The sequence below is a fragment of the Eubalaena glacialis genome, chromosome 19 (assembly GCF_028564815.1).
Source record: "Eubalaena glacialis isolate mEubGla1 chromosome 19, mEubGla1.1.hap2.+ XY, whole genome shotgun sequence".
Lineage (NCBI taxonomy): Eukaryota > Metazoa > Chordata > Mammalia > Artiodactyla > Balaenidae > Eubalaena > Eubalaena glacialis.
The window spans coordinates 17,324,263-17,350,077 of NC_083734.1; the positions used below are offsets into that span (position 1 = coordinate 17,324,263).

Genomic DNA, 25,815 nt, shown 5'->3' on the forward strand with positions numbered 1-25,815 from the left:
GCCCTTCGTTGCTGTCCTTACTGCCCTTCCAGGAAGCTGCCCCTTCAACTAGAGTATCTGTCTCCTTCCTGAGGCTGGGGGTTGGCCGATGTCTCCCAGGTCACTCAGCCAGTGAGGCGGGGGCTGGACTGGACTCTTGTTCTCTTTACCCTCTGCCAAGTGCAGAGCGGGAGGCCAGCGTCAGGATCAAAGAAGTGGCTCGGCTCTTCGTGCTGGCCAACTATTGGCGTTTCTGGCCTCCGTGGGCCTGGGGGAGGAGTGAGGCAAGCCTGTCAGGTTTTCCGGAGCAATGGGCTTGCCAGCACAGGTCTGTCAAGCCTCCAGATCACAATTGCAGAAACTCAGCCAAGGAGTGTTAGGTATGGACAGTGACGAAGCCAGTCTACTTTCTGAGCTTCTCACAGATCTCCAAGAGCCAGAGATAAAATGTGCTGCATTTTTGCCCTGATTCTTAGGATTCCTGCTCCCCCACTACTATAGTGATTGTTACAGAGGTCATTTTCTTGAATTAATATTAAATTTCAGTTGCAACCCTTATTAGTGTTGTCCTTAATCCTCCACCAGGGGGAGCCCGGGTTGCAGGGCAACTGAGTGCAATGGGGCATAGGACCCAGTGAGAACATAAGGTTAGGTGGTGAACAGAAATACAATTATGATGTCCACAGCAGCGAGCTGACCAAGCTATACTCACTGTAAGCACAGCTCTGTACCACTGCAGTGTAACACAATTTTATTAGAAATTAGTGTTTTTTTTCCATCACCTACGCTGAGCAACAAAGAATTGTAGTTACATGATAAAGAAGTTCTCTCATGTCAGGACCTGTGCCATCCTTTAAGCAGAACTTGGTCAGGTAACAGATTGATTAGCACCTAATCCTGGTCCGTGTAGTTAACAGCAGGCTTCCAGTTTTCTCAGAAACTGACAAGAAGGTTTGACCTTCATCCACACTTTTTGTTTACATTCCCCTGGGCTGCTCAGAGTTGAAAAATTCACACAGCCAAGAGCTGCTTTCTAAGTGGGGCTGGAAAACTCAAAGAAAATACCCCAAACCCTTACACCACAGTCTGATTTTAAAAGCTAAGATTACTTCGGTGAGTTCAATGTTAGTATTCAATATTTAAAGACCAAAGAGATATTTTCAGTTGGACGACATAAGTGCCCAGAGTCCCAGAAAGACTACTCACCACTGAGACAGCTGAGGATCTGAATGTCAAAGCAGTAGAGAGAGGCTACAGGGGCTGGGGAGGTCAAAGGACAAGCATTAAAATGCCTCCGTGGGGAGCTGGGACTTTGAGTATTAAAGGGCTTCAGGAAGGCAGCTGAGGAAACAGACCAGGGGCCTCAAGCAGAAGCATTCCAGTCACTGTGGGAAAGCCACAAAGCCAAAGCCGGAATCTGGTCAAAGAAATGGATTTGTCTTCATCTTGTTACTCCAGTGAAGGCTGGAAGAACCGTTTGTAGCTGATCACCAAGGTGCCTCACCTGGAAGTCTTTATATGTTCAAGACTGCGACAAGTGAAAAACGCTTGATTAAAGTCACCTTTCCCCTGCCCCACCATGTCATTTCAGGTCCTTGTGAGTGTCTGCTAACCCTGGCCTGGCATTTGCCCATAGGCTCATGGGGTCAGCTGTGAGCAGCCACCTAGCTATAGTAAGAGTAGTCAAGAGACATGAACTTGATAAGCTATGTCCCTTCCTGACTGAGTGGGTACTGCTAAGTGCTATGCTGCTTTGTTAGGCTGGCTGAACAGCTCCCTCCCTGGCGGCATTCTTTTGGAAAAGAATTCGGATAAGCAGCCTCCTAAGGGCCAAGACAAACAGAAGGGAATGAATACCAAAGCCCTGAAGAGGAACTTGCACCCTTGCCCAAGAGCCAGTGCTTGTATCTCCACAGCCAAGTACCCAACAAGAAAAATGAAGAAACCTTTCAAGGCTTTTAGGCTACTCACATTACCCTGTGTTCAGGGACTCACCACTGGGCAGAACCACCATTCCCCACCCAGGACACAAAACCAATAGCATGGATGCAGGGCAGGGAGATGTATGGCCAAGCAGAGCCGCCTCTGCACAGGGCCTCCAGGAACATGGGGCTCTGCGTTTGCTGTCCTCAGCTGATGGGCAGGCAGGTGTGGTGCCCACGGGCTCCACAGCCTTCCTGCTGCAGCTCATGCTCCTGGCTGCAAGCAGCTCCTGGCCCCCGTGATGGCTCTTTGGGTTTAGAGTAAGTGAGGACAGCATGCCTTGGAGCCGAGGGCAAGAGAATCAAAGACAGCAATCATGTAAGACTCTAGAAGTCAGTATGTGACCCTAAGATGTAGGGGTAAAGTATCCTTTCTTACAGGGGTGTTATTAGGAGCATAGGTCCTAACTCACACATCCTTCCCCCCTCAGCGCTCTCTGGGCCAGCTGCTTGGCCAGTTTGGCAAAGCCAAAGCTGGTCAGTTTTTTTTTTATTGCTTCTTTCCCCTCCCTCAGATTGATTCTACAGGGAGAAGGGGGTTAGGATCAGAGAAAGATGACGTGGGTCAGGGCAGAATACAAATCTCCTGAATAAAAGTACAAAGTGCTTTATACAAACAGATCCCAAAGGCATCAAAAGGGCCAAGGGTTCTGTTTAACCCAGGGTCTTGGAACCCTGGAGCAGAAATACCCAGTCTCCTCATTATTAGACTTAAAACTAGTCATTTCCTAGATTATTTTTTAAAAACCAAACTCATTAAGCCTGTGCTTAAACACCTTAGGAAAAAAGCCCCACCTTCTGTAAGAAATCGGGCCTCCACAGCACCAGAAGCCACCTTCCCCACAGTGAACCCATTCCCCATGGGCCTCCCCTGAGGCCTAAAGCAGCCCTTCAGCAGAGCAAAGGGGTGCTCAGCGACGGGCCAAGGGGAATGCTCTTGGCAGCGGGGTGGGCAGGTCAGTCCGTTCAGCCCAGGGGCAGCAGCGGCTCCCTGTGGCAGAAAGGGAGATGCTGAGCAAAGGGGCTGGGGCTCAGTCATCCTGAAGTGCTCAGGGAGCTGGGAAAAGAAACACAGTCCCTCCCCTGCTCAGGCCCTCTGACCTCCCAGGCAGGGCCTGTCATGCCTCTGGGTGCTGGAGCAGAGACCCAAGCCAGCAGCAGTGTGGGGTGGCCAGTGGGGCGGGGTTCCACAAGAGAGGAGACAGGGTATCTCGTGCCCTGACTCCGGGAGGGTCTTGTCAGTCGCGATGGGCAGACTGGTGGCCGAGCTGCCGGTCATCATAAGTGCTGTAGCGCTTGACGTGGATGCGGCGGACACGGTCCCGCAGTTCAAAGGTTTCCTCGTCTTCACTGGGGGACGCCTGGCTGCGGTTCCGGCTTGTGGCCTCCAATAGGGAGTTGTCAGGGACTCGGGGGGTCTCGTAGAGTAGAACATTGAGTGTCTCCTCATAGATTCGGGCCTCTGGGAATTCCACCTGGGGCAAGGGGGACGAGAGGACCGAATGAGGTTTTACCCCAAAGAGGGAGCAGCATGTCAGGGCCCTTGGCCCTGTGCTGACTCCATAAGGCCTCCAGAACTCTCTCAAGAGACATGACTTTCTATCTCAAGAGGGAGGGCGGGGGTCTTCTGAAGGAGGCGTGAGGAGACGGACTCTACGGACACAGAGACGCGGAACGCTAGCACCCTCCCCCTGCCTCACCCAATCCCAGACCAATGCACTAGTGTGTGTAGAGGTTATGGCCTTGGCTCCGTGGTCAGGCCTAGGTACAAATACAGCTCCCACACTTATTAGCTGTGGGGCCTTGGACTTAACCTTGCTGTGCTTCAGTTTCCACACGTTAACATCTACCTCAGAGAGTTGTTGTGAACATTACATGAAAGATGCAAAATGCTTAGCAGAGAGCCTGACGCACAGTGAACGAAAAATAAAAGCTTGGCTGCTTTGAGGCCTTCACGTGCACACAGCTCTCCCCCAGATGAGCTGCCCTTCCACCCCAGCAATGCTCTGCCGTCTCCAGAACACGCTGGCGGAGGGGGGCGGGTGCACAGCTCTTCTCCAGGGAGGCACCATCTGCTTGCTGAGGGGGGAAAGAGAGTTAGCTATCTCCTATCAAATCCCTTACACGTGCCTGGCATTGCGTTGTCACTGCAGAGGCTAAGCCGATTGACCAGAAACACCCAACCAGCGGGGGCCAGAGGAGATCTGAACAGCTATTTCTACTGCCCTGCACTGCTTCTCCTAAGAACTGTCTCATTTTCATAACAGCTCTGTTAAATTCACACTATCATTCTCAGGTTTTCAAATGAGGAAACAGGCCCAGATGGTTTACAGGGCTTATCCAAAGTCAGAAAACTGATAAATGGTGGGACCAGAATTCAGATCTGAATTGGGCCAACTCCAAAGATCCGGTCCTTCCCATGGCACCAGGCTGTTCCCTGCTGGTCAACAGCCCTGCCTCTCAGCGGACCAAAGCAGAGTTCTATACCATTCCCTAAACCCCACGCATTGGCTTTTGTCCTTGAGCAGCACCATCACGGCAAGTTTGGGAAAGACAGCAAAATGTATGCCCGGTGGCGAAAGGTTCAGCCCCACTCACGCAGGCAGAAGCCCCATACCTTGGTCTGCTTCTTCTCGGTGGCGTACACAATGGAGGTGCAGCACACCTCCGCCAGCTTCCGACCCTGCCCGTAGAAGGACCAGCAGCAGATCTCGTCGCCGATGACATCCTTGATGAAGAGCACACGGCCGTTGAAGCGCAGGGAGAGCTTGTCGAACAGCTCGATGTTTTTCAGCAGGTGGTCATCGGAGTTGCTGAAAAACCAGCGAGGGCCCGGGGGCCTGAGAGTGAGGGAGGTCCCAGCACAGGGGCGGGTGCTGGCCGGGATCTCTCCTCCCCTCCGCTGTTGTGCTCATGAAACGAGGAAGCGTCAAGATGCCAGAGGGACAGCGAGAGAAAGGGTCATGGGGCCCCCTTCGGGTTTGGGGGCCTGTGAGGAAAAGGAGGTGAGTTGGTTTTAAGTTAAAGCAGAGAGGACTGAGGGAGGGAGGTCTCCTCTTACCAGGCTGGAAGGAAGGAGGCTCGCTGCCATCTCAGCAGGAGGACCCCCCTTCCCTGGCTGTGGGGGGTGACGCTGGCAATATGTCTGCCCACGGGGAGTCCCTGAGAGGGTTTGGGTCTCCGAGCCTGCAGCCTCCTGTATATACTTAACTATGGCCTGTTGAGAGGCCACTGGGGGACAAGGGGGACACTGGCCCAGCTATGAAGAGCGAGGGCTGCCTGAGGAGGAGTCCCAGCCTTCCTCCAGCCCATAGAGAATGCAGGGAAAACACCTGGCCCGCTGCCTGACATGACACACGTTAAGAGGGTGTTACATGTTCAGTCCCGTCTACATCCCAGCCAGGGCCCCGCATCGAGTTCCAAATGCCTCGGCTCTGATTTCCCTCCTACTCTGTTCTCTTCCTGAGACCCAGACTCACGCCAACTATGCCAGGCGTGCAGGTGGCCTCCCTTGGGTCTGCTGCCCGATTTCTGTCTGCTCAGCCCTCCCTGCTGCTTCTGTGGCCCTTCCCTGGGCAGCGCACCCCACCCCTCGGCAGGTGCCCCCCCTACCTGGTGTAGGAGTACTTGTTGTTGCTTCTGTTGTATAGCAGCTTCACCACGGGCTGTGAGGGAAGAGAGCGTGAGGGCCAGGCGCCCGACACCCCAGCCCGCGGCCCTCGGCCATCCCTCGGAGGTCCCAGTACCTTGGTGGAGGATTCGATGAGCCTCTCCTCTTCCTTCAGGGATGTGATGACGGGGACGTTGCACACAGGCTGGTAGGAGTCCTTCTTGTCCTGGGTGACACACAGCCAAGAATCTTTTTTTGGGATCTTCTGTTTGCCAGGCTTAGCCAGGCTTTCCCCAGGAGCCGTCAGAGCCCCTCTGCCACGGCCACCCCCTACTTGTTGAGGAGGCATCAGATAGAGACAGGAGGCCCCTGGCAATAGAACTGCCAGCTGGCAAGCAGACCCCCATTCCCAGAAACCTAAAATCCAGATATCTAGGCAGATAAACTAGAAGCACGGTCTACTCACACCGCCTGAGTCCATCACCTTATAAACCGACCGGCTGCCAGCTTGCTTGGCCTGGGCAACAGCTGGTGTGTCTAACTAGGTTTGGACTCATCAATCATATCTGCCACCTAGCCTTCCAAGAACTGGACCCTACCTCCCTGAAGGAGGGGCCCATCCCGACCTCATCAACCTGCCCGACTCTGCCTCCGTACCTGCAGGGCAGTCTGGCACATGTTCACCAGCCCCTGAATGAGGTAATATTTTGCTTCAGCCATCAGTTCCTTGATTTCTTGCCGGTTTTGAGGGAGGATGATGGTGTCATCTCGGAGGTAATTCAAAATGGTGCCAAAGTGCTTTCCACATCGGTCTATGAGGATCCAGCCTAGGGATTCAGACAGGCCCCAGAGGGTTACTGTTTGCCTCCAGGTACCTCAGAGCAGGTAGCAGGCAAAGGCCACCTGACGAGCCTGGTGGCAGGTGATAAGGAGCACAGAGCCCACAGCATTGGGTGACGGGAGCGGGAACAGAACCTCCAGCTGTTAAGTCCATGGCTGCTTTTCACCCCTCCTCCCTGAAGCCAAGAACTGGCACATACCGTGGGAGACACAGGCCCTCCAGGCTCTGCAGAGGCCCACAGAGTTTCTCTAAGCTCAGGAGTGCTCAGGTCCACCTCCCGGCAACACAGAAACACCCGGCCCTGCTTGCCTTTGGCCCGCTGCCCAGGCACTATGGCAATGGCTCTTTTGAGAATCTAGTCCTATGTGAATATTTTAAAAGTATGGATCTTCTCCCTGGAAAATATATAAATACACAACATTCTATGTATAATTTCAAAGAATTCTGAAGCTCTACCAAGAACTCCAGGTGAAGGAGTCCTGCACTAGGTGAACAGGGAAAATGAATCTAGATTCCAGATCTGCCAGGCTTGAGCCATGCCCTGAAATCACTTCCTCAGGAACTTCTCCTTCCTTCCGCACCCCACCCAACAAGCCCCAGCACCTCACCTTCTTTGTCGGTCAGCACCTCCATGCGCCCACTGAACATGGCCTTGAGCATGGTGTCATGCCGGGTTAGCGCCCGCACGGTGGTGTAGTACAGGGAACCACCCACATTGAGCTGGACGTATTTGTTGCCCAAGCCTCCTCCCTTGAAGCCGCTTAGCTTGGGCTTGGCCCCTGACGCTGGGCACAGACAGGTATCCCCCGACATCTCCCGCTGCAGGTAGATCACCACACGGCAGGAGGTTGGCTTGGAAGGCCCCGCCGTGGTGGAAGGGTCACGAGTGAGTGGCCAGTGGAGGCCAGAGCCTCATACTCTCAGCGCTGTGAGCAGGAGATGGGAGAGAAGACAGGAGTCAGCAAAGGAGAGCCCTCAGCCAGGAGGGAACAGGAAGAGAAACACTGACCATCCAGTCATTCTCTCCTTATGAGCCCAAGACTCCCTGGCGAGGCTAAAGCCCTAGGCAATGGCAAAAAAGACATTCCTGCTGTTCTTCATGGTACCAGGAACCAGGTCTGGGAGCACAGCCTCCCAGAACCCGATGCTGGTCACCTCATCAGTCTCCCTGAGACTTGGCCCAGCTCTGGGCGGCAAGGAGGCCAAGTAAGCTCTTGGAGCTAATCAAAGACAGCTCCAGGAACAGACTGGGCAGAGCAGAAGTCCTCACCCTGGGGATCCACCAGTCAGATTCCAGTTGTTTTCTTCTCAGTGTTCCCAGGATCCAAGATTTCCAGCCAAACCTACTGGGAATCCAGCCAGCCTAGGAGTTTCCCAGGAGTCTGAGGGACAGGATGCACTTCCTTTCTAACGATTCCAGGCTCAGGAGCAGCCTGCACCAGCGCTTCCTTTGAGCACCACCCAGAAACTGGCTTCAGGAAGGCAAGTAACAGCAGCTTCAGGAGAACATGGATTGAACCAGGCTGGAGGAAGCCGGCCAGTATTCCTGGCAGAGGTTACCCTAGTTCCAGCCAAGGTTTCCTGACCTTCCCCTTTTTTGGCATCAGCCCTGTCCCAAGTTCCTGAAATTGTCACCATTTTTCAGGATAGAACAACTACAGGATGGCTATTTTTGCTTCTTTTTCCTGAGAACAGGTCCAGCCTTATCTCCTTCTCTCTTCCTGCCCAACAAGAATGGGGAGAAAGGGCCAAAAAAGACCAGATGATAAATTTAAAAACAATTAGGTGATTTGGAAACTGAAACACTGACGGGAGTTCACAGGAGGGAGAAGCAAGCAAAGCAGAGGAGGGCAAAGCCAGATCACCCCTTATGATCTAGATTCTATACGTGTTTTGGCTTTCTAAAGAATCACTAAAATTCATTCACTGAACGAAAACAAAAAGCAAACATTCTTTGCATGTTTATTATGTTCCAGGTACTATTCTAGGCATTTAATATATATCAGCTCATTTAATTCATTTGGCAATAAAACAATATTGAGTACCTACCAAGTTAAGCAGGAGGGATAAAGAGATGAAAAGATATTGTCCTTGACTTCAAGGAGGTCAGAGAAGCATGATAATGTCAGTTAACAAGAAAAAAAAAAATAAGCGTTAGCATTTATCGTGCTCCTGCTTTGTGCCAGGTGCTGGGGATACAGAAGAGAACAAACAAGTCAGCCTCGTAGAGCTTACCTTCTAGTGGGAAGACAACAAACAAGAAAATGAATAAATAAGCAGGCAATTCCAGAAGGTGAGAAATGTAATAATAAAGATAATAAAACAGAGAGGGTGACTAGGAAGAGGTACTAATTTAGATGGGGAGCCAGGGAAAGCCTCTTGGGAAGGTGACTTTCCAGCTGAGCTCTAAGAGCATTCCAGACAGATGGAAGAGTAAGTGCAAAGTTCCTCAGTCAGACACAAATTTTAGGAACAGAAATAAGGCCAAGATGGCTGGTGCATAGAAAGAAGGGGGAAGTTGGCTGGATGTAAACTCAGGGAAGGCAGGGGCTGGATCATATTGAAGAGTTTGGATTTTATACTAATTGCAATGGGAATTGATTGTAGGGTTTAGAGCAGGGGAATGATATGATCTGAGATCACTCTGGCTACTGTGTAGAGAAAGGACCGCAAGGGTGCAAGAGACCAAATGGGAAGACCGGAGGAAGCAGTAGTCTAGGCAAGAGATGATGAAGGCTTGGACTGCAGTGCTGGTAATGGAATCAGAAAAAAAGCGAAATGACCTCATTTCATCATCACAACTTGCAGAAGTTTACCTCGTTATCTCTTTTAAGTGTAACCCAGAAGTGCACTGGTTTTCCCACGTTTACTGCTCCACTCTCCAAACAGTGCTTAGCACAATGCTATGCACATTTAAAAGTATTTGTCAGTATGTTAGACTGAAATTGTCCCCGAAAAGATTTAGGTAGGTCCCTGGGAGGAATGTCCGAGGAAGGCCCAGGGCAGGTGCTGTATGAAATATTGAATTCCTTTGGTGGCTTGTCATGTATGGATGAGATGAGCCCCCACCAGCATATTGCCCAATCAGTAAGTAAACTTGAATAGTATGAGGTCACCTTACCTTCCTCTGCCCACCCCTAAGGAATGAATCCACCCCTTAACAGGTTTTAACAAGTTCCCTATGTATTTTGTGTCTAGCCCAATTTCCCCAGGATCAGAGAAAAGGAGCTCACTAAAGGCTAGGCGGCTGCCAACAGAGGAAGACAAATCCAAGCTAATCTATTCTTTTCCAACAAAGCAATTGCTTTGAGCCCCTGGATGACGTCAGCTCAGATTCCACCCGCTCAGATTCCGCCCAGGCCAATGGGTTCCAGGAATCCTGTGGCAGGTGACGCCCCAGAAAGTAACTCCGGTGAGAATGAAGTTTCCACTGAGAGCCTCAATGCTCTTCCTTCCGGACTTTGTGTGTGGATATTTGGGGATGCTAGGGGCGTATCCGTGTCACACTCGGCGAAGCGAATGGCAACCCAAGACGAATAAAGGACAAACAACCACGGCGGTGTTACAAGGTGGGGTCCTAAGGAAATAAGGTCCCAGAAATTCGTCATACTGGGGATGGCGAGGGGAGGAGCCGATCTTGGCTAGAAAGGGCGGATCTAGCAGAAACCCAAGGTGTAAATCTTATGCTTTATCCAAAGGGTCTGGGGAAATTCATCGAGACCCAACCTCTCCGTGGCCAGTGTAGAGTCTTCCCCAGCCCGTACCCCTCCCTACTATCGAGAAACCAAGACCGGTTCTGACACCCACCCCCAGGGGAGGATTTCAGCTCTCCACCTCCCTTCGCCGTCCCACGCCTTTTCCCCAAGACCAGGAGGGACTCTCTTTGCTCAGCCCAGGACCCGTCCATCCCTTCCCCTAGGGCATGGGCCGGCTCGGCTCTCACCCTCCCAGGTGGCGCCTCTCCTCTCAGCTGGGTTGCAAGTCGACACCGTGCCGCCCCTAGACTGTGGCCGCCTGCCCTCCAGCAATCCCGGGCCTTAAACGCCCATCCTCTACCCGCTGACTCCGCCCCAAGCCAGCGGGAGCCTGAGACTACAAGGCGGGGCAGGCCCAGCACCCAATCAGGGCGGAGGGAGGAGCCCCTGAGAGAATCCCGCGGTGAGCGCACGGCTACTTCCGGCAGTCTTTCCGGCGCAAAGGCCTCTGGGTCTTGTAGGCAGCCGTCTCTCCTCTCAGGCCTCTGTTTCCCAGCAGGCTCTGCGGGTGTACGGGCTTACGAGGTCGGGAAGTGATGTTAGGCGTAAACAGGTCCTGCCGTGGCCGCTGCTGAGGCTGGCGGGCAGGGCGCCAGCTGCCACTGACCGGAGAGAGAAGCTGCCTGCCGACGTCAGCCTGGGTCGCAGCCGCCGCCGCCGCCGCTGTGGGGCAGACGGGTAAGCCATGAACTCCGGGTCGGGGGACGTGGGCGGGCCCGGGGCGAGATGAGCCTGAGAGGCCCGCGGCCCGAGGAAAAGCCTTCCCAGGGTGAAAGAAACGTGGGAATTCCGCTCGGCTCTGGGAGCGGTTTTACCCCCGGCTAGGGCCTGGAGCTTTACGCGCTGATGCTCGCAACCATCTTAGGAGGAAACTGAGGCTCAGATAAGTTCAAGAAGTTTACGTAGTGAAGACAGCCAGCTCCATCACCCAGGTCTTCCTAATTTTCCCCACACCCCACGGATGGAGCCTGCTCGTAGCGCCCAGCGTGGGTCCGGAAGAGCCCGGGGGGCCGGGGGGCGGAGAGCGCGTCACCACCCTGATCTTCAGGGAGCTCAGTCCGGCTCTTGTGCCCGGTGCTCCTCAGGTGCGCGTGTGGTGGTAGTTGGGAGAGAATGCGGTAGTCGGCTGTGAACCCTCTGCCTACCCTTCCTCTTCGGTCTGACCCATGTCATTCAACTATGTGTTTTCCAACCGTGCAGCTGCCTCCGGCCAGATACACGGGAATCTTGCCTGACTCTCCTTCGCTCCTCCCCAAACCCCTGCATTCAATCATCCTTTACTAAGTCCTATCAACTCGACTTACAAAACATCTCAAATCGGAACACTTTTCTTCAGCTCCAAGCCTTGGTTACTGAAATAGCTTGCTCTGTTTGTTGGCACAGTCATTCATGCCACAGACATTTGCTGAGTGCCAGTTCTGTGCAGGCACCATGCCAAATGCTCGGGTAACAGTGATGAACAAGATAGTTGTAGCTCCATCCTCTTATTCCCTCCAACCCATTCTCCATCCTGGGTTAGAGTGATCTCTCTAAAAGGCATATCTGACTATGCCACTCTGCTGGCTGCCCATTAATTACCCTTATGAGAAAATCCAGGCTCATTGCTGCAGCTTTCAGAGCCCTCCGCCATCCAGCCCTAGCCTCCCCACCTCGCCTCATCCCGTTCCTCTCTTCCCCTTGCTCAGTGTTTCTACCACGCCAGCCTTTTGGCTCTTGGAACACATCAAATTTCTCACAGCCTCAGCATCTTCACACATGCTTTTCCTTCTGCCTGGAATACCTCCTCCCCCTTTAACTTGAAAAACTTCTGGACACCCTTTAGGTCTCAGCGTGTCACTTTTTCAGAAGACTTTTGTTTACAAATTTTTTTTGTGATTTTGTTTACATATGAATTATGTCCTCCTGCTACGGCTTCACGTAGCACCATGTGCTTTTCTTCATACTGTTATCACAATTCATGATTATCTGTTTACTGTCTGTCCAGAGGTCAGAAGCTAAAGCATTAAAGCATTTTCTTCACTTCTCTATCCCCAGAGCAGGGACTCAGTAGATGTTTGTGAATAAATGCAAGCTCCCAGGGAAGAGAGTGGAAGTTGAAGCAGATCTTTGTGCCCTCAGGTTACTTGAAGCAGTTGTTCTAATTAATCAGCTGGTAGGTGTTAAATGTTTAGACTATATGTGTAAATAGAACAAATAGGAAGACAGGTCTTTTTTAAAAGCCCAATTATAAGGGAGCTCTGGATGATTAAAATGTTTCAAAATGAAGATGCTAGCCAACTTACTTGAATGGGCTCCAGTGAGGCCAAAGGCTCTGGACCACGGTCATACACAGCCAAACATACATTAGTTGGCCCACACAGTGTTGGATGTGGTTTTTTTTTTCCTTGCTTAAAATTTTTGAATTAGATACCCTCCTTTAAAAATCAGATTTCATATATTAATCTGGATTTCTGGTCCTCTTGAAAATCAGTTCTTGCAAGAATGGAGCTTAATTCTTTTTAACCATTGCTCTTCCTATGGCACACCTACCCCGGGAAGTCACTCGCAGAATCACCCCATTCAGAACAGAACTTCTCTAAGGAAGCTGGAAGGGAAACAGGTGAGGCTGGGGGAGGTGGGAGGGAAGGGCTGGCGCAGGGCCAGGTTGTGGTAGCCTTCGGAACACCTGGGGTGTGGGAATTGGTATAGCAGCCAATGGCTAGACCTAAGTAGCATTGCCTCCCTTTTTAGACAGGGTATGTGCTCTCTTATTTTTATTTTATTTTATTTTGTGTGTGTATTTAAGCCAGAACGAGGGTGAGGTTTCAGTGTTTCCTTCCCAGAGTTGAGGCATCCTTTGGACCAGGAATGCAAGGTGGCCTGGGAAGGGAGAAGTTATCTCTGCTGGTTCTCTTGTCTACAGAAAAAAAAAAAACCAAACTCCTTAGCTTAGCACACAGGGTGTTTCTGATCTGGCTCCATCCGACCTTTCCAGCTCCATCCTCTGTCTTTTCATCTTCTAGGCAGGATAGGCCCTTCCAGTGGCTTCATGCTCTTGTCCAGGCTGTTTTCTCTGCTTGGAATGCCTTTCCTTGGCCTCCTTATTGGTATGTTCTTGATGATATTTCACTCCTTTTTGTGTTTTCTGCTAGAAAGAGACTGACCCCTTTGGGTCCCAGTTCAGGCAGCTGTGCCTGTGGCATACATTTTGGGTAATATTCGTACACCTGGCTTCTTATTTTTTTAACCTTAATTTTTAATTCGCTCAGATTTTCTTTTACTTGTCTTTTATGTTGTTCCTGTACTATATTTGAAAAGCTCTTTTATGTCCCTTTGGGTACATAGCTGTGGTTAAATAAATATGCTTATGGTTCACAACTTAGTTCACATGTCACTTCCTCACCCCAAGTTAACTGTTCTATTCTCCTCCACGCTTTAGTGGTATTTCTGTAAAAGCACTTAACACAGTATAATTTTTCAGTGTACATGTCTGTCTTCCTCCAGCTAAACTCTGTGCTCCTCCAGGGCGGGCACCATGTTGTACTCATCTTTACCCCCAGCATCTAGCAGTGTTGGCATGTAGTAGGCCCTCAAGAAATGTGTGTTGAATGAACGATGCCTGTGACAAGCAACTGGACTTTATTCTTTCCTGACCCTTGCTCCTATGACACACCTCCTCCTGGCTGACACTGTCACCCCTTCAGAGCAGGACTGCTCTTCTCTAGGGAAGCTGGAAAGGAAACAGGTGAGGCTCAGAGAGGCAGAGGCAGAGGGAAGGGGGAGCCTTTGGAACATCTGGGTTTCTGGCATTGGTGTCCGGGGTCAGGAGTGGGGCTGGGCTGGAAGCAGGCATTTTCTTGAGTGGCTGGGAAGTGATCGGGGATTGGGGCTGGTTTCTTTACAGCCATGGCCAAGGACATCCTGGGTGAAGCAGGGCTGCACTTTGATGAGCTGAACAAGCTGCGGGTGTTGGACCCAGAGGTTACCCAGCAGACCATAGAGCTGAAGGAAGAGTGCAAGGACTTTGTGGACAGTGAGTGTCATTTGGGGAGACATGGTGCCCCTCAGCTTTGTGCCCCGCCCCCACCCTGACTGCAGCTTTTGGCCCTACCACAGTGGAGCTGCTGGCTCCCAGAAGGTTGAGCCTGGCCTTCATGAATTCCCATGTGCCACCCACCTTGTCTACCTGCCTTCTTGCATAGTCCCAGAGCACCAATCAAAACAACACTGCAATGGAGAGAGGAGGGTATTTGTTTAGTTATGCCATCTCAGGAACCTTAAACTTCAGAACTATGGCTTGGGGGTGGGAAGTGGAGTTATGATTTGATTTCTTGGGAGAAATAGTGTTCTCAGTGCCCGACTTGCCTTGATTGATTGATTGATTGATTGATTGCCATGCCTCAGGCAATGGCCATAAGTAAATAAATAGTTCCCTGACCAGGGATCAAACCCGAGCCCCCTGCAGTGGAAGTGCAGAGTCCTAACCACTGGACCGCCAGGGAAGTCCCTGACTTGCCATTATTTGAAGTGAAAATTTCTAGAGGCAGTTCAAAAGACTCATTTTTTTTTAGCTAGAGATACCCAGGATGCCTCCTGTCCCAGCAGCCAAGCAAACCCAGTAGCAGTGAATACAGAGCACATCTAGCTAGAGCAGGGATTTCTGAGCTTTTGGACGTCTGTAGGCTGTGGAGAGAGCTTGACTGGTGAAAGGTAGCGTGGGTTCTCTCACCAGTCTTCTGATTGCTGTGTGCATGTCGTCCTACCCTCTGGGCCTTAGTTTACTCCTCAGTAACATGGGGTTCCACTACACCCAAAGACATTGAAAAAAGCAAATGCGAGATTAAGTCCTTAAATGCTGTGAGCTTTTTATTAGCTCAGGTCATAGGTGGAGAGCCCCTACCCAACCATTAACTGAAATCTAGTGTCTTATCTGAGGCTTGTCTAGAGGCAGTGTTCACGTCCTGGGGCGGTTCTTTCATGAACACAGCCCTTTGTGCCTCAAGATCCAAATATGCCCCAGTCCAGCGCTGGGCACCTGGCCACCCTTCTCTAGGTTCAGACCAAGGGTGTCAGACACCAAACGTTTTCTGACACAAATTAGAAGGGGCAGTTAGCCCTGCCCTCTTGCTGCAAGGGAATGCTGAGGGAGAGTGGTGATGCTGAGAAAATAAAACATTTTGTTTTGTTCTTTCCCCAAAAGAAATCGGCCAGTTTCAGAAAATAGTTGGTGGTTTAATTGAGCTTGTCGACCAACTTGCAAAAGAAGCAGAAAATGAGAAGATGAAGGTAAGATCAGCATGTGTTTTGTCTAAATCTTGGCCTGGTTCACTAGCCTCTCATCCTTCTGCCCTCTTGACTTATTTGGGGGTCGGGGGGTAGGGGAAGGTAGGCGGGGATTCTTTAATTAGAACGAGATTTTAAATAAGAATACCTATGCAAATACTGAATGATTATGTTGTACACCTGAAATAATTCCTGGTCCAGTTAACCTACTATTGAACTCTTATATGCCAGCGTACTTTCAGTCATTGTTTCCTTTAATCTTCACGTCATCACTGAGATAGGTGGTTTACCCTCATTTTATAAATGAAAAAATGAAGGCGTGCAGAGTGTAGATGACTTGGCAAAGGACACAAATGGCGCACCAAATGGGCCACTGTGTGCCAGGCTCTGCGGACACTCCTAGGTCTGCCTCAGAGCTGCAGTTCCGTTCTCACCAGGCACTTTGGGATCGTGAGGTTAAGCCTCTTTCTGACTGACTCCTAAAGCTCTGAGGCTCAACTCTCCCCACGCTGCGCCCCACCCTCCACCGGCCCCAGGCAGCGTCCCTTCCCCACTTGAGGACTTTAATGAAGCCATGGCCTTCTTTGGCAGTATCGTGTTTTTCTAGGCCATTGGTGCTCGGAACTTGCTCAAATCTATAGCAAAACAGAGAGAAGCCCAACAGCAGCAACTCCAGGCACTAATAGCTGAAAAGAAAATGCAGCTTGAAAGGTAAGAAGTTTTGACATAAAGCAAGTTCTTTACTGAACTGCAATTCTATTTTTCCTTTTCGAATGGTCACCTCTTGTCCTTATTCTTTATCGTTGTTCTCCCAGGAATAGTGTCTTAACTTGTCATCCTGATTAAAATAAAAATAAAATTACATTTCATGGGAAAAAAATTTGTTACTATCAGACAACCTCTAGTAGTTTGAGAGCACGGACACTCAGGTAGTGAGTGTCCAGAGTTGGCTGGCTCTCTGAAAGGAAGACTCTCAGGGCTGGAGACTTCTCATGGGTGGCCCTAGGTAGGGCTTTGCCTCTTATTTTTTCTCTCTTTCTTGCCCTCACTAACTTCATTTTGAACTCACACCGTTTCTTGGAATCATCTAAATCACTTAACATTCTTCTCTAGAAGAATTAAGTCCATGGTTTATTTCATCCATTTTGAGGGCTTCTAACAATTTTGTTTTTCAGGTATCGGGTTGAATATGAAGCTCTGTGTAAAGTAGAAGCAGAACAAAATGAATTTATTGACCAATTTATTTTTCAGAAATGAACTGAAAATTTCATTTTCTAGCAGGAGGGCAAAAAAAAGAAAAAAAACCCACAACCCCCAAACCAAAAAAACCTCTGTACCAATCCAGTGACTTGACTAATGACCCAAGTGTGTTGTGTGAGATGGTGTGTGAGGAATGCAGCATCTCTGAAGGCAATAAAACAAATCTGCGGGAGCTTGTTTCAGACGTCAGTGCCTATCTGCAGGCGAACACCCAGTGGCCATTGTGGTCCAGGTTCTCACCTCTTGCATTCTCAGTCTGAACTGAGCAGCCTATAAACTTTTTTTGTAAATTCACAAAGCTTTGGAAGGAAAAGCAATAAATTATTATTTTCAAATGGCTTGATCTACCTCTTTTCCTGGTGCACTTGAAATGTACATTTAACCCTTTGTAAGAGAACCCTGGACTCTCTAGCCCCTAGTCCACAAAACAAACCAGGCAGTGGTCAGCAGCTACCTTTATTTTGACCAGACACACGAGTCAGACGATACTCCCAACAATCAGACCATTAGGGCTTGTAAGCAAAACAGGCAAAAAGGGGGAACTAACCAGGACCAGCATCTACCATTTTCCATGTGTGTTCACAAGTCTTTTTTTTTTTTTTTTTTTTTTTTGAGTTGGCCTCGAGTATGAATTTAGAGAAAGCTAGCAGAATACCAAGTACTAACGTGAAGAGACCCTATATGCACACACTGGACCTGTCACGCGCAGCTCCCCGCCACCCGTTGCCTTTGACTGGGAATGAGACCGGAAGGAATTATTAAACTATTCCTGACAGACACCAGATGTCAGAGTAAAGGAACTTATGTTAGGTGGTCTGTAAAAAGTAACAGAAGACTGAGGCTTGGAAAGAGGATAAACAAGACTTTAAAAAAAATCTCTTCTCCTGGGACAACCTGTTTAAGACAGAAACAATACACCTTCCAGTTTGACCCATTTCTGACTGAAGGTCATGCCAAGGTTGAACGTTAAGGAAAACTAAGTTTAACCCTCTTACAGAATAGCTCACCCCCACCTAGGCGTGGGGACAAGAAAACAGTTTTTAATGAACATCACAGAGGCACAGCTTCAAGCTTAAAAATGGCCTGAGACACCCCAGTGACACGCTGTAGAGTCATGAGTCAAAGGGTTAGTCACATGTATACTGTGCGTCAAATGACTCATGAACGTGCCAAGTAGGCCATGTTGCTTGGAAGTTTATCTGGCTTCTGGTCTGGTCCTGCCTTTAGTAATCCTGCAGTGGCACTTGGGCACACAGTGAGGCCTTTGGCACCACTTCGCTATAACCTAGCCCACGCCCGTCTGCTCATCCTCAGGTGATGGGTCTGTTGGCGCCAGTGCCCTTGGAAGATGAGGGTGTGATGTGCGTCCTGCCAGTGCCTTGGCCGTGTGTGTTGCTGCTGGTGTGTTTCAAATACTACTGAAAACGTGGGTTCTGAGCATTTTCCTGGTACTGGGTCCAATAGGAAACTGCCCCGTGGTCACCTCTCCCCTGGACCCGGGGTTATTTTTCCTCATTTTTTCTTTCTTTTCTCCTCAGACTTGTAGTAGGGGTTCTGCAACATGAAAAGCAGAAGTATAAGAGGGATGAGAAAGTAAGGCATGTAGACAGATATAAGGAATAGTCGTTCGTGGAAAGTCTTAGGTCCTTGTCCTCTGAAACAACTGGCTTTGGAGAAATCCTCGAGTAGAAATGTGGAGAGGATTGGAATCAGAGTTGTCATCGTTTGAACCGAGTAGATGATTGCAGGGGTGCGGATCCACCTGCAGCCTCCTGAGGTCATCGAGGAGAGAAAGAGATAAGGGTTAGATCTGCTCATGGCTCCAGGTATGTCCACAACATCCTCCACCCTGTCTCTGCCTGCTCCCTTCAGCTGAATCATTCTACCTCCTTTTCCAAGTGGAAACAAATGGGAAACTGGATGTGATACAGTAATGCCCAACGTGCAAACTTGTGTGACAGCTGGAGCCCTAGCCACTGACTGCCAAAGAACACTGGGTGGTGTCAGAATTAATTCAGAAAAACTCTAGGGCAGTTAAATGGCCATTACTAGTTAAACTGGGTTGGTCCAAAATGCAGTTGGGGGGAGGGGAGGAGGCGGGGGCAGCCCTGTCAGCAACATCTCTTCGCTAAGTAATTATATATAGGTGAGAGGGATCAAGAGATTCTGCTAAGAGATGGCTTGGGGGTTCCAGTGGGAAAGAAGCTGTACAAGCTTAGTTACCACGAACACTGGTATGGCCACCTTCTTTTTAAAAGCATTCGTCATGGGGACACTGTAAGAATAATTTTTAAATGAGAAGTTAAGCCATTTAGAGATTAGCTTGATGCTACTGCTTAAAAGCCAGTATGATACTACCCAAAGCAGAAAAGTAAAAGCAACAACAAAAAAGAAATTCTGTTGGGGGGGGGTGGGGGGGAGGGACAATAAAAAGGAACAAGTTCAAACTTGAAAGTAGCCTCAGGTTTCATGTGTGTGAGAGATTTCCAGTTGACTGAGGCAGTCCTGCAGCCCAGCTGACCACAGACACTAGCCTGAGCCACATTAATGTCCCTATACAAGATCTGTCCTGGCCGTTCCCACCAATCCTATATCACCCTCATACAGCCTCCAGGGACCACTCCCCTCTCCCTTGGTAAAACATTCCCAAAAGATTTCTGGGACCTGGTTTCAGAGCGGAAATGGGATTTCCCCATTTACTAACCTTTGAAGAAGGCATATGTTGCGACGGGAAAGAAAGGCAGCTGAAACACAAGCTCGCAAAACAGGAAGGACTTAAACCACACCGGGGGGTTCTGGAGCAGGGGGTCTTTGAACTCCTCAGTATACCACTGCCGCAGGTTTCTCAGCTGGGAAAAGATAAGGATCGCAATGAATACAGCTACCTGGCAGGACGGGCTTCAGCAGCTCCAACCCGCTGGCAGAGCCTCTCACTACCCAGCTCCCTTGGCAGCAGACGGCACACCCAGCTGGCTTTTGTGGTGCAGCCTAGATGGTCATTTAATAGAAACTCACTAGCTCTAACTCAAATGTTACCTTCTCCTAGCAGCTTTCCTCAGCTCTTCCAGCCCCTGTGTGCTACCCAGCATGTCTGTGATAACACATATCCAGGTGTGGATACTGTCAGGAGCAACAATGTGTGGCACTTAGTAGGCTCTCAGCTGAACACACAAACGTGAAGGATCTGCCAACAATATCCTTCTTTATAAAGAAATGACGTGAAAACCATCCTGACGTTTGTCCTTTCAAAATAGCAACTGCACAGCAAGCTCCAAGGGCCAGATGGCCTCAAATACAGAAATAAGTTTCCTTGTCTTTTTTGGGGGGCGAGGTGCGGAGGGAAGTGTAAGGGAGGTAAATCTAACCTCTGCGAAGTTGCAATTTTAGACAATTTAACTTATCCCCAAATCTCAAGTTCCTTGTCATTCTTTACCCCCCTAATTCTAAAGTTTTTTCTCTTTTAGGAGATCAGTAGTATATTCGCAGAGGAACAGGCTCTGCCTCACTCTGGAGAGTGAGTGGTCTCAGTTCTAGCTTGGGCCCCACCTTCGTGATGGCACTGTCAAATCAAAAGATGCAGATCCATGTAGACGAGGCTGCAGGCAGGGGAAGGAAGCAGGAGGGTTTGAGGCTGCCCATTCTGTGCCCTTTTAAGAGCCCAATGCCTAGGGCTCTCCACACTACGTAGACTACTGAAGGTCTGTCACATTTAACCTCCTGGAGATGGCATCTTGATATCATGATAAATCAAGACAGCTTCCAAGATAAGAATTTGGCTTACAATGGAAAATCCAAAGATATTTTTCCTGTTAATTTTTAATCTAAAGATAAAGGCTCACTATTGTGAAATAGAGGCCTCCCTGCTGCAACTGAGCTTTAAGGAAACATCCAGAAACAAACATTCTGTTAGCATAATATTAATTACAAAAAGGCCTTAGCTAGATAATCAACTTATTGACCAAGTGATCTTGAATTTGTATTTGACTTGAAATTTAAATTCACAGCAATATCCTTAGCTTCCTTCTAAGCACTTTTCAGGATGGTAATGTGGTAGAAAATATTCATAAAGGTTAAGTCACTGCACCTCTCCTGGGCTCTATTTTCTCATCTGTAAAACAAACAACTTGGACTAAATGTTTTTTAAGATCCTTTTTTGCTTTCTAGATTTACTTCAAAAAAATATTGGAAGGATCTATTTTTAAAGATTTAATGCAGAATTTAAAAGGCATTCTGGTTCATTTGGGCTTCCCTGGTGGTGCAGTGGTTAAGAATCTGCCTGCCAGTGCAGGGGACATGGGTTTGATCCCTGGTCTGGGAAGATCCCACACGCCACGGAGCAACTAAGCCCGTGTGCCACAACTACTGAGCCTGCGCTCTAGAGCCCGTGAGCCACAACTACTGAGCCCACGTGCCACAACTACTGAAGCCCGTGCGCCTAGAGCCCGTGCTCCGCAACAAGAGAAGCCACCACAATGAGAAGCCTGCGCACTGCAACGAAGAGTAGCCCCTGCTCGCTGCAACTAGAGAAAGCCCACACGCAGCAACAAAGACCCAACGCAGCCAAAAACAAATTTATTTAAAAAAAAAAAGGCATTCTGGTTCATTTGAACTTCACTTTCTATTTAATTTGTATACATTCAGATCCACCTATTTCATAAATCCAGGCAGATTAGTACAACACTAATTTCTAAGGGCTGCAGGATGATAACAGCAAAATTTAAAACAGTTGACCCTTGAACACAGGTTTGAACTGTGCAGGTCCGCATATATGCGGATTTTTTTCAATCGGTGGCTGGTTGAATTTGAAGATAGGGAGGAACGTGGGTATGGAGGGCTGACTATAAATTGTACGTGGATTTTCGACTGTGGAGGGTCAATGCCCTTAGCCCCCAAGCACAGTGATGAGCATGGTACCCAGGGGCTGAGTGCTGGCTCTGGGCAAAGCACTTAATCTCACTAAACTTGTTTCCCAATTATAGCACCTACCTCGCTGTTGGTAAGATAAAAAGAGTTAATACTTACAGTCATTAGAACAATGGCTAGCACAGTAAATGTTAAGATTACTTAATTGAATGTAATACATATTTGGAGAAGTTCAATTTAATCCTATTAAAATCTCAGCATGCAACTGGTCATTAATAATTATTAGGTAAGACCCCAAAAAAGGTAATAAAACTGTTTCCACTTATAACTGACTCACATTTGCCTCAACTTACCATTGTTATCCATTAAAATATTCACCTGGCCTACGCACATGGATTTCTAGACCAAAGTTGCTACTGAACAGTCTTGCACTCCTCTTAGAATGAGCGCACAAACTGCTTTCAGCATCTCGATGCTCACTTGTTGTCCCTTATTTTAACAGAAGCAATGCTACCCAGCTGCAGATGATACTACAAAATGCTTCCCATCCTCTCCATGTTCTAATCCAAACTAAATTCTTATTGTTTCATAGTAAGAGTTTTTCCAAGTGTTGATCTGATTCAAACCAAGAAAGATATTTGCAGATTTTAGCCTAACCATTATGTGATCTGCACAAGCTTTTTAGTTCTAGGAGAAATTCCTTCTATTTAGGGAGGAAAAACACAACAGATGTTAAAATTTGGCATTTTTTCAAAGAGAATCTGAAAATAACTCAAGGCTTTTATTATTTCCCCATACAGAAGCAACAAAACCATCATTGCCCACCCCAAAGCAACAAGAGTGAATAGAGACACAGGCCTTCCAAGCTGGGAGGCCCCTGTGTTACTAAGGTCTTTAAACAGTATCATAGACAGACAGACAGACAGACAGACACACACACACACACACACACACACACACACACACAGTTACAGAATTTCTGGTCAGATCCTGCCTATGTTGGCCCTTGACCTTTTACAACAGGTCAACTTAAAAAAATAAAGCTGAGAAAACTAGCAATCAAATATATAAGTTTAAATGGGGTCTTTATGATTTTGGAAACATTTTAATTGTATTTTGTGAGTGGTGAGCAAGAACTTGTGGGAATGGCACATTCAGAAAAGATAGGGAAACCAACAGCTGTTAAGTCTGGAACGGTTGGCTACCTGGAGTAACATAACTGCTATGTATGTATGTATATATTTATTTATTTTGCCTGTGCCGGGTCTTAGTTGCGGCACTCAGGATTTTCCTTGCAGCATGCGGGTTTCTTAGTTGCGGCAGGTGTGTGGGATCTAGTTCCCCGACCAGGGATCGAACCCGGGCCCCCCAAATTGGGAGTGCAGAGACTTACCCACTGGACCACCAGGGAAGTCCCATGACTGCCTAGTATTAAAGGGACTCATAACATCAGAGATTGTGAACAGGCAGCCTGCCTGAGTTCTGTTGGCCACACAGACTTTGCACAGACATGGCTCTCCTTTCTTCGAGGCAACTAATAGCTAGTGCGGAGCTGTGACGACCTGTTTAGAAGGATCATATACCACCTGGGCCTGTGTCATAGGCTGAATAATGGCCCCCAAAGACATCCACGTCTTAATCCCTGGAACCTATGAATGTAACCCTATTTGGCAAAAGTGACTTTGCAGATGTGATTAAGTTAAGGATTTGGAGATGGGAAGACTATCCTGGTTATCTGGTGGGCCCTAAATGTAATTGCAAGTGTCCTTATAAAAGTTGAGCAGAGGGAGATTGGACTAAAGAAGAAAAGGCAGCAAAGTGATGACCGAAGCGGAGATTGATGTGATGTGGCCACAAGCCAAGAACACCCGCAGCCACCAGAAACTGGAAGAGGCAAGGAACAGATCCGCCACTAGGACCTTCAGAAGCAACGAGGCCTACAAGACTCATTTCAAACTTCTGACCTCCAGAACTGAAAGATAATAAATTCGTGTTGTTTTAAATCACTATATTTTTGTAATTTGTTACAGAAGCAATAGGAAACTAATACATCTTGTATATGTTTGAGCTTGTGATTTAACTCCTCTCTCTCCTACTTGACAGTTGAAGCTACAGAGCCCTGACTTGCCCAAGGAACTCAAGAAGTTCTTGGAAGAACCAAGTCCCCAGACAATGCTCTTGCCACACACAACCTACACTTTTCCCAGGAAAAGGTAGGTCAGAGGTCTTCCCAGTTATGCTTGGAGCTAGAAACAAACCAGACTATGGAGTGGGGGTTTATTGTTGAGCAGTGGCTCTTAACCTTTTGGGGAGGGTCAGACCCCTGGAAAAGTTGATGGAAGCTATGGAAAACAAGGCACACACTATTTTGCATACCCCATTAGGGGTTCATGGACCTCAGGTTAAGAACCCCTGCTCTGCAGAGAAAAAGCAATTAAAGAGAAATAGAGGTAAAATCAAATCTTTAGGTAGACACGTCAGGCTTGCCTATAGTTCTGCAGACAGATTGGAGAAGTGTAGAACTGAGGACTGGAATTCCGTGATAGAAGGTTATAGGGTCCAGACATGAAAATAAAACTCAATAAATAAAAAGCATTTAAAGCAAAAGTTAAAGTTTGGGGTAAAGAATGCTCTCCAACAACCAGGAAATGGGGCTTTCGCCTCCGTTTCTACTCAGGTGATCATTCTTGCTCAAATCCAATAAAAAAGGCCGATTTGAAAAGGTGTCGTTTACTTCTGAGCTTTTTAAGTTGCTGGATCCTAATCTTTAAATCAGGACGCTCTGCGACTGTCCCTTAGAGGGGTCTAATACTAGCGTTATTTCTTTGGGATTAGTCGGTATTTTTAAAGCTCTCCCAAGAAACACAACTTTAAAACAAATCCAACATGTGTCCATAATTTATACACTGGTTCATCCAGGCTACTTCCCTCAAATACTGACAACTGACCAGAGCTGGGGTGTGGGAGTCTTAAACCCAGGGAAGAACTGTCTTTAAAAGGAGCAAGGTGTTTGGCCCCAGGAGCCTTGGGGAAGCGGCTGGGAGAGACAAAGAAAACCCCGAGGAAGAAGTCGAGTTGAAGGGTAAGGAGGAGCCGGAGCCCCGGCGGGACCCAAGGAAAGCAGGAGGGAACCCTGAGTGGGCGAGGCGGGGCGCCAGGCCGGAGGAGGGGAGATCACGGGGACGCCGGGTCAACCGCTACGCCGAGGGGCGCCAACCTCGGCGACCGGTGGCCAGGACAGACGGCGCCCTCACCTCCACGGGGTAGAGATCGCGCGGCAGCACCGCCTGCAGGTCCACAAGCAGGGTGATCGGGATGTGGGAGAGGAAGTAGAGGCCCAGCAGCCACTCCAGGCCGCGCCGGGCGCCCAGAGGCCCCATCATCCGTCGGTTGGGCAGAGCAGGAGCCTAGACTACGCTGGAGGTAACGCAACGTGGGAACAAGCCCGCAACCGCGCCATCACAGGACCCCGCGCCCCGCCCCACCGCGCCCCGCCCCACCCCGCCCCGCCCCGTCTCGTCTCGAGGGCGACGCCGGCCGCTCCCATTGGCTGAGAAGCCGCGCGCGGGCCGGAAGCGTCCGCCGACGCGGCCAGCGGACCGTTTCCATTGGCCGCGGGGAGCGCCGCGTGAGGTGGGGGCGAGGCTGCTCGGCCGCCGCGTGGGGCCGCTCCGGGCGCTGGGCTTGCACAGCCAGAGGTCTTGCCTGTCGCTGGGCCTGCCGACCTTCTCTCCGCGATCGCGTGCCATCCGTGGCCCCTTTCGCTCATTACTCTTCCGTTCCTTCGCTCCATCCGTTCAGTGCTTGCTGGGAGGCTCCTGTGAGCCCGGCCGTGGGCACTTACGGAGATGGAGCGCCCAGTGCAGTGGGGTGTCACTCAACAGGGCCGGCCGGACAGTGCGTGGTGGTCCGGGCCGTGGCGGCAGTCACGGGCCGTGGGAACAGCGGACAAGATCCCTGTCCCTCCGGAGTTAGGGTCCCGGAAGCCTTCTGAAGGATGTGTAGGAGGCAGCCAGCCTCAATTAAGAAAGAAGCACGGGGATATAGTAGGAGGTAAAAATGATAATTCTTGGTGATTGGCTGTGGAGAATGAGGGAGGCTCAGTGATTCATTTTTATTTTGCAAATATTGATCTTTAATTATATGCTGGGTCCGGGTCTGCCCTGGGACAGGATGGGTGGGGCTGCCATTCACTGAGAAGAGTGACGAAGAGAAGGAGTGAAGAGAAGGTAATTTGGTTCTGGCCATGTTGTCACTGAGCGG

The 25,815-nt window shown here is 49.3% G+C and overlaps 3 protein-coding genes across 5 annotated transcripts; 1 reads left to right on the top strand and 2 right to left on the bottom strand.

Annotated features, from left to right (window-relative positions):
• Window positions 1-713: 713 nt before the first annotated feature.
• Window positions 714-10,461, bottom strand: TNFAIP1 (TNF alpha induced protein 1). The gene is made up of 7 exons (XM_061175936.1): window positions 10,356-10,461; window positions 7,021-7,338; window positions 6,229-6,398; window positions 5,708-5,797; window positions 5,574-5,626; window positions 4,579-4,774; window positions 714-3,436 (listed from the first exon to the last, which is right to left on the bottom strand). Exons 2-7 carry the CDS (start codon window positions 7,223-7,225, stop codon window positions 3,200-3,202), a joined length of 951 nt encoding a protein of 316 aa, XP_061031919.1. The 5' UTR covers window positions 7,226-7,338; window positions 10,356-10,461; the 3' UTR covers window positions 714-3,199.
• Window positions 10,462-10,663: 202 nt separating this feature from the next.
• On the top strand, window positions 10,664-17,024 carry IFT20 (intraflagellar transport 20). 3 transcript variants are annotated; one of them, XM_061175939.1, is made up of 8 exons: window positions 10,766-10,845; window positions 12,706-12,766; window positions 13,170-13,253; window positions 13,851-13,891; window positions 14,051-14,179; window positions 15,347-15,432; window positions 16,037-16,140; window positions 16,605-17,024. In XM_061175939.1, exons 5-8 carry the CDS (start codon window positions 14,053-14,055, stop codon window positions 16,684-16,686), a joined length of 399 nt encoding a protein of 132 aa, XP_061031922.1. In that variant the 5' UTR covers window positions 10,766-10,845; window positions 12,706-12,766; window positions 13,170-13,253; window positions 13,851-13,891; window positions 14,051-14,052; the 3' UTR covers window positions 16,687-17,024. The 3 variants fall into 3 exon arrangements, with proteins under 3 accessions (XP_061031923.1, XP_061031921.1, XP_061031922.1); XM_061175940.1 differs by lacking the exons at window positions 12,706-12,766; window positions 13,170-13,253 and having other exon boundaries at window positions 10,664-10,845; XM_061175938.1 differs by lacking the exons at window positions 12,706-12,766; window positions 13,170-13,253; window positions 13,851-13,891 and having other exon boundaries at window positions 10,760-10,845.
• A 105-nt stretch (window positions 17,025-17,129) lies between these two features.
• Window positions 17,130-25,028, bottom strand: TMEM97 (transmembrane protein 97). The gene is made up of 3 exons (XM_061175937.1): window positions 24,807-25,028; window positions 19,394-19,538; window positions 17,130-18,461 (listed from the first exon to the last, which is right to left on the bottom strand). Exons 1-3 carry the CDS (start codon window positions 24,933-24,935, stop codon window positions 18,202-18,204), a joined length of 534 nt encoding a protein of 177 aa, XP_061031920.1. The 5' UTR covers window positions 24,936-25,028; the 3' UTR covers window positions 17,130-18,201.
• Window positions 25,029-25,815: the final 787 nt, after the last annotated feature.

Coding starts and splice junctions, on each gene's coding strand:
- TNFAIP1 (XM_061175936.1), bottom strand. CDS start 7,225: ATGTCGGGGGATACCTGTCTGTGCCCAGCGTCAGGGGCCAAGCCCAAG. Junction 5,798..6,228: donor TGTGCCAGACTGCCCTGCAG/GTACGGAGGCAG, acceptor TGTGTCACCCAG/GACAAGAAGGACTCCTACCA. Junction 5,627..5,707: donor TCATCGAATCCTCCACCAAG/GTACTGGGACCT, acceptor CTTCCCTCACAG/CCCGTGGTGAAGCTGCTATA.
- IFT20 (XM_061175940.1), top strand. CDS start 14,053: ATGGCCAAGGACATCCTGGGTGAAGCAGGGCTGCACTTTGATGAGCTG. Junction 14,180..15,346: donor GTGCAAGGACTTTGTGGACA/GTGAGTGTCATT, acceptor TTTCCCCAAAAG/AAATCGGCCAGTTTCAGAAA. Junction 16,141..16,604: donor AAGAAAATGCAGCTTGAAAG/GTAAGAAGTTTT, acceptor TTTGTTTTTCAG/GTATCGGGTTGAATATGAAG.
- TMEM97 (XM_061175937.1), bottom strand. CDS start 24,935: ATGATGGGGCCTCTGGGCGCCCGGCGCGGCCTGGAGTGGCTGCTGGGC. Junction 19,539..24,806: donor GCGATCTCTACCCCGTGGAG/GTGAGGGCGCCG, acceptor ATCTTTTCCCAG/CTGAGAAACCTGCGGCAGTG. Junction 18,462..19,393: donor AACATATGCCTTCTTCAAAG/GTTAGTAAATGG, acceptor CGATGACCTCAG/GAGGCTGCAGGTGGATCCGC.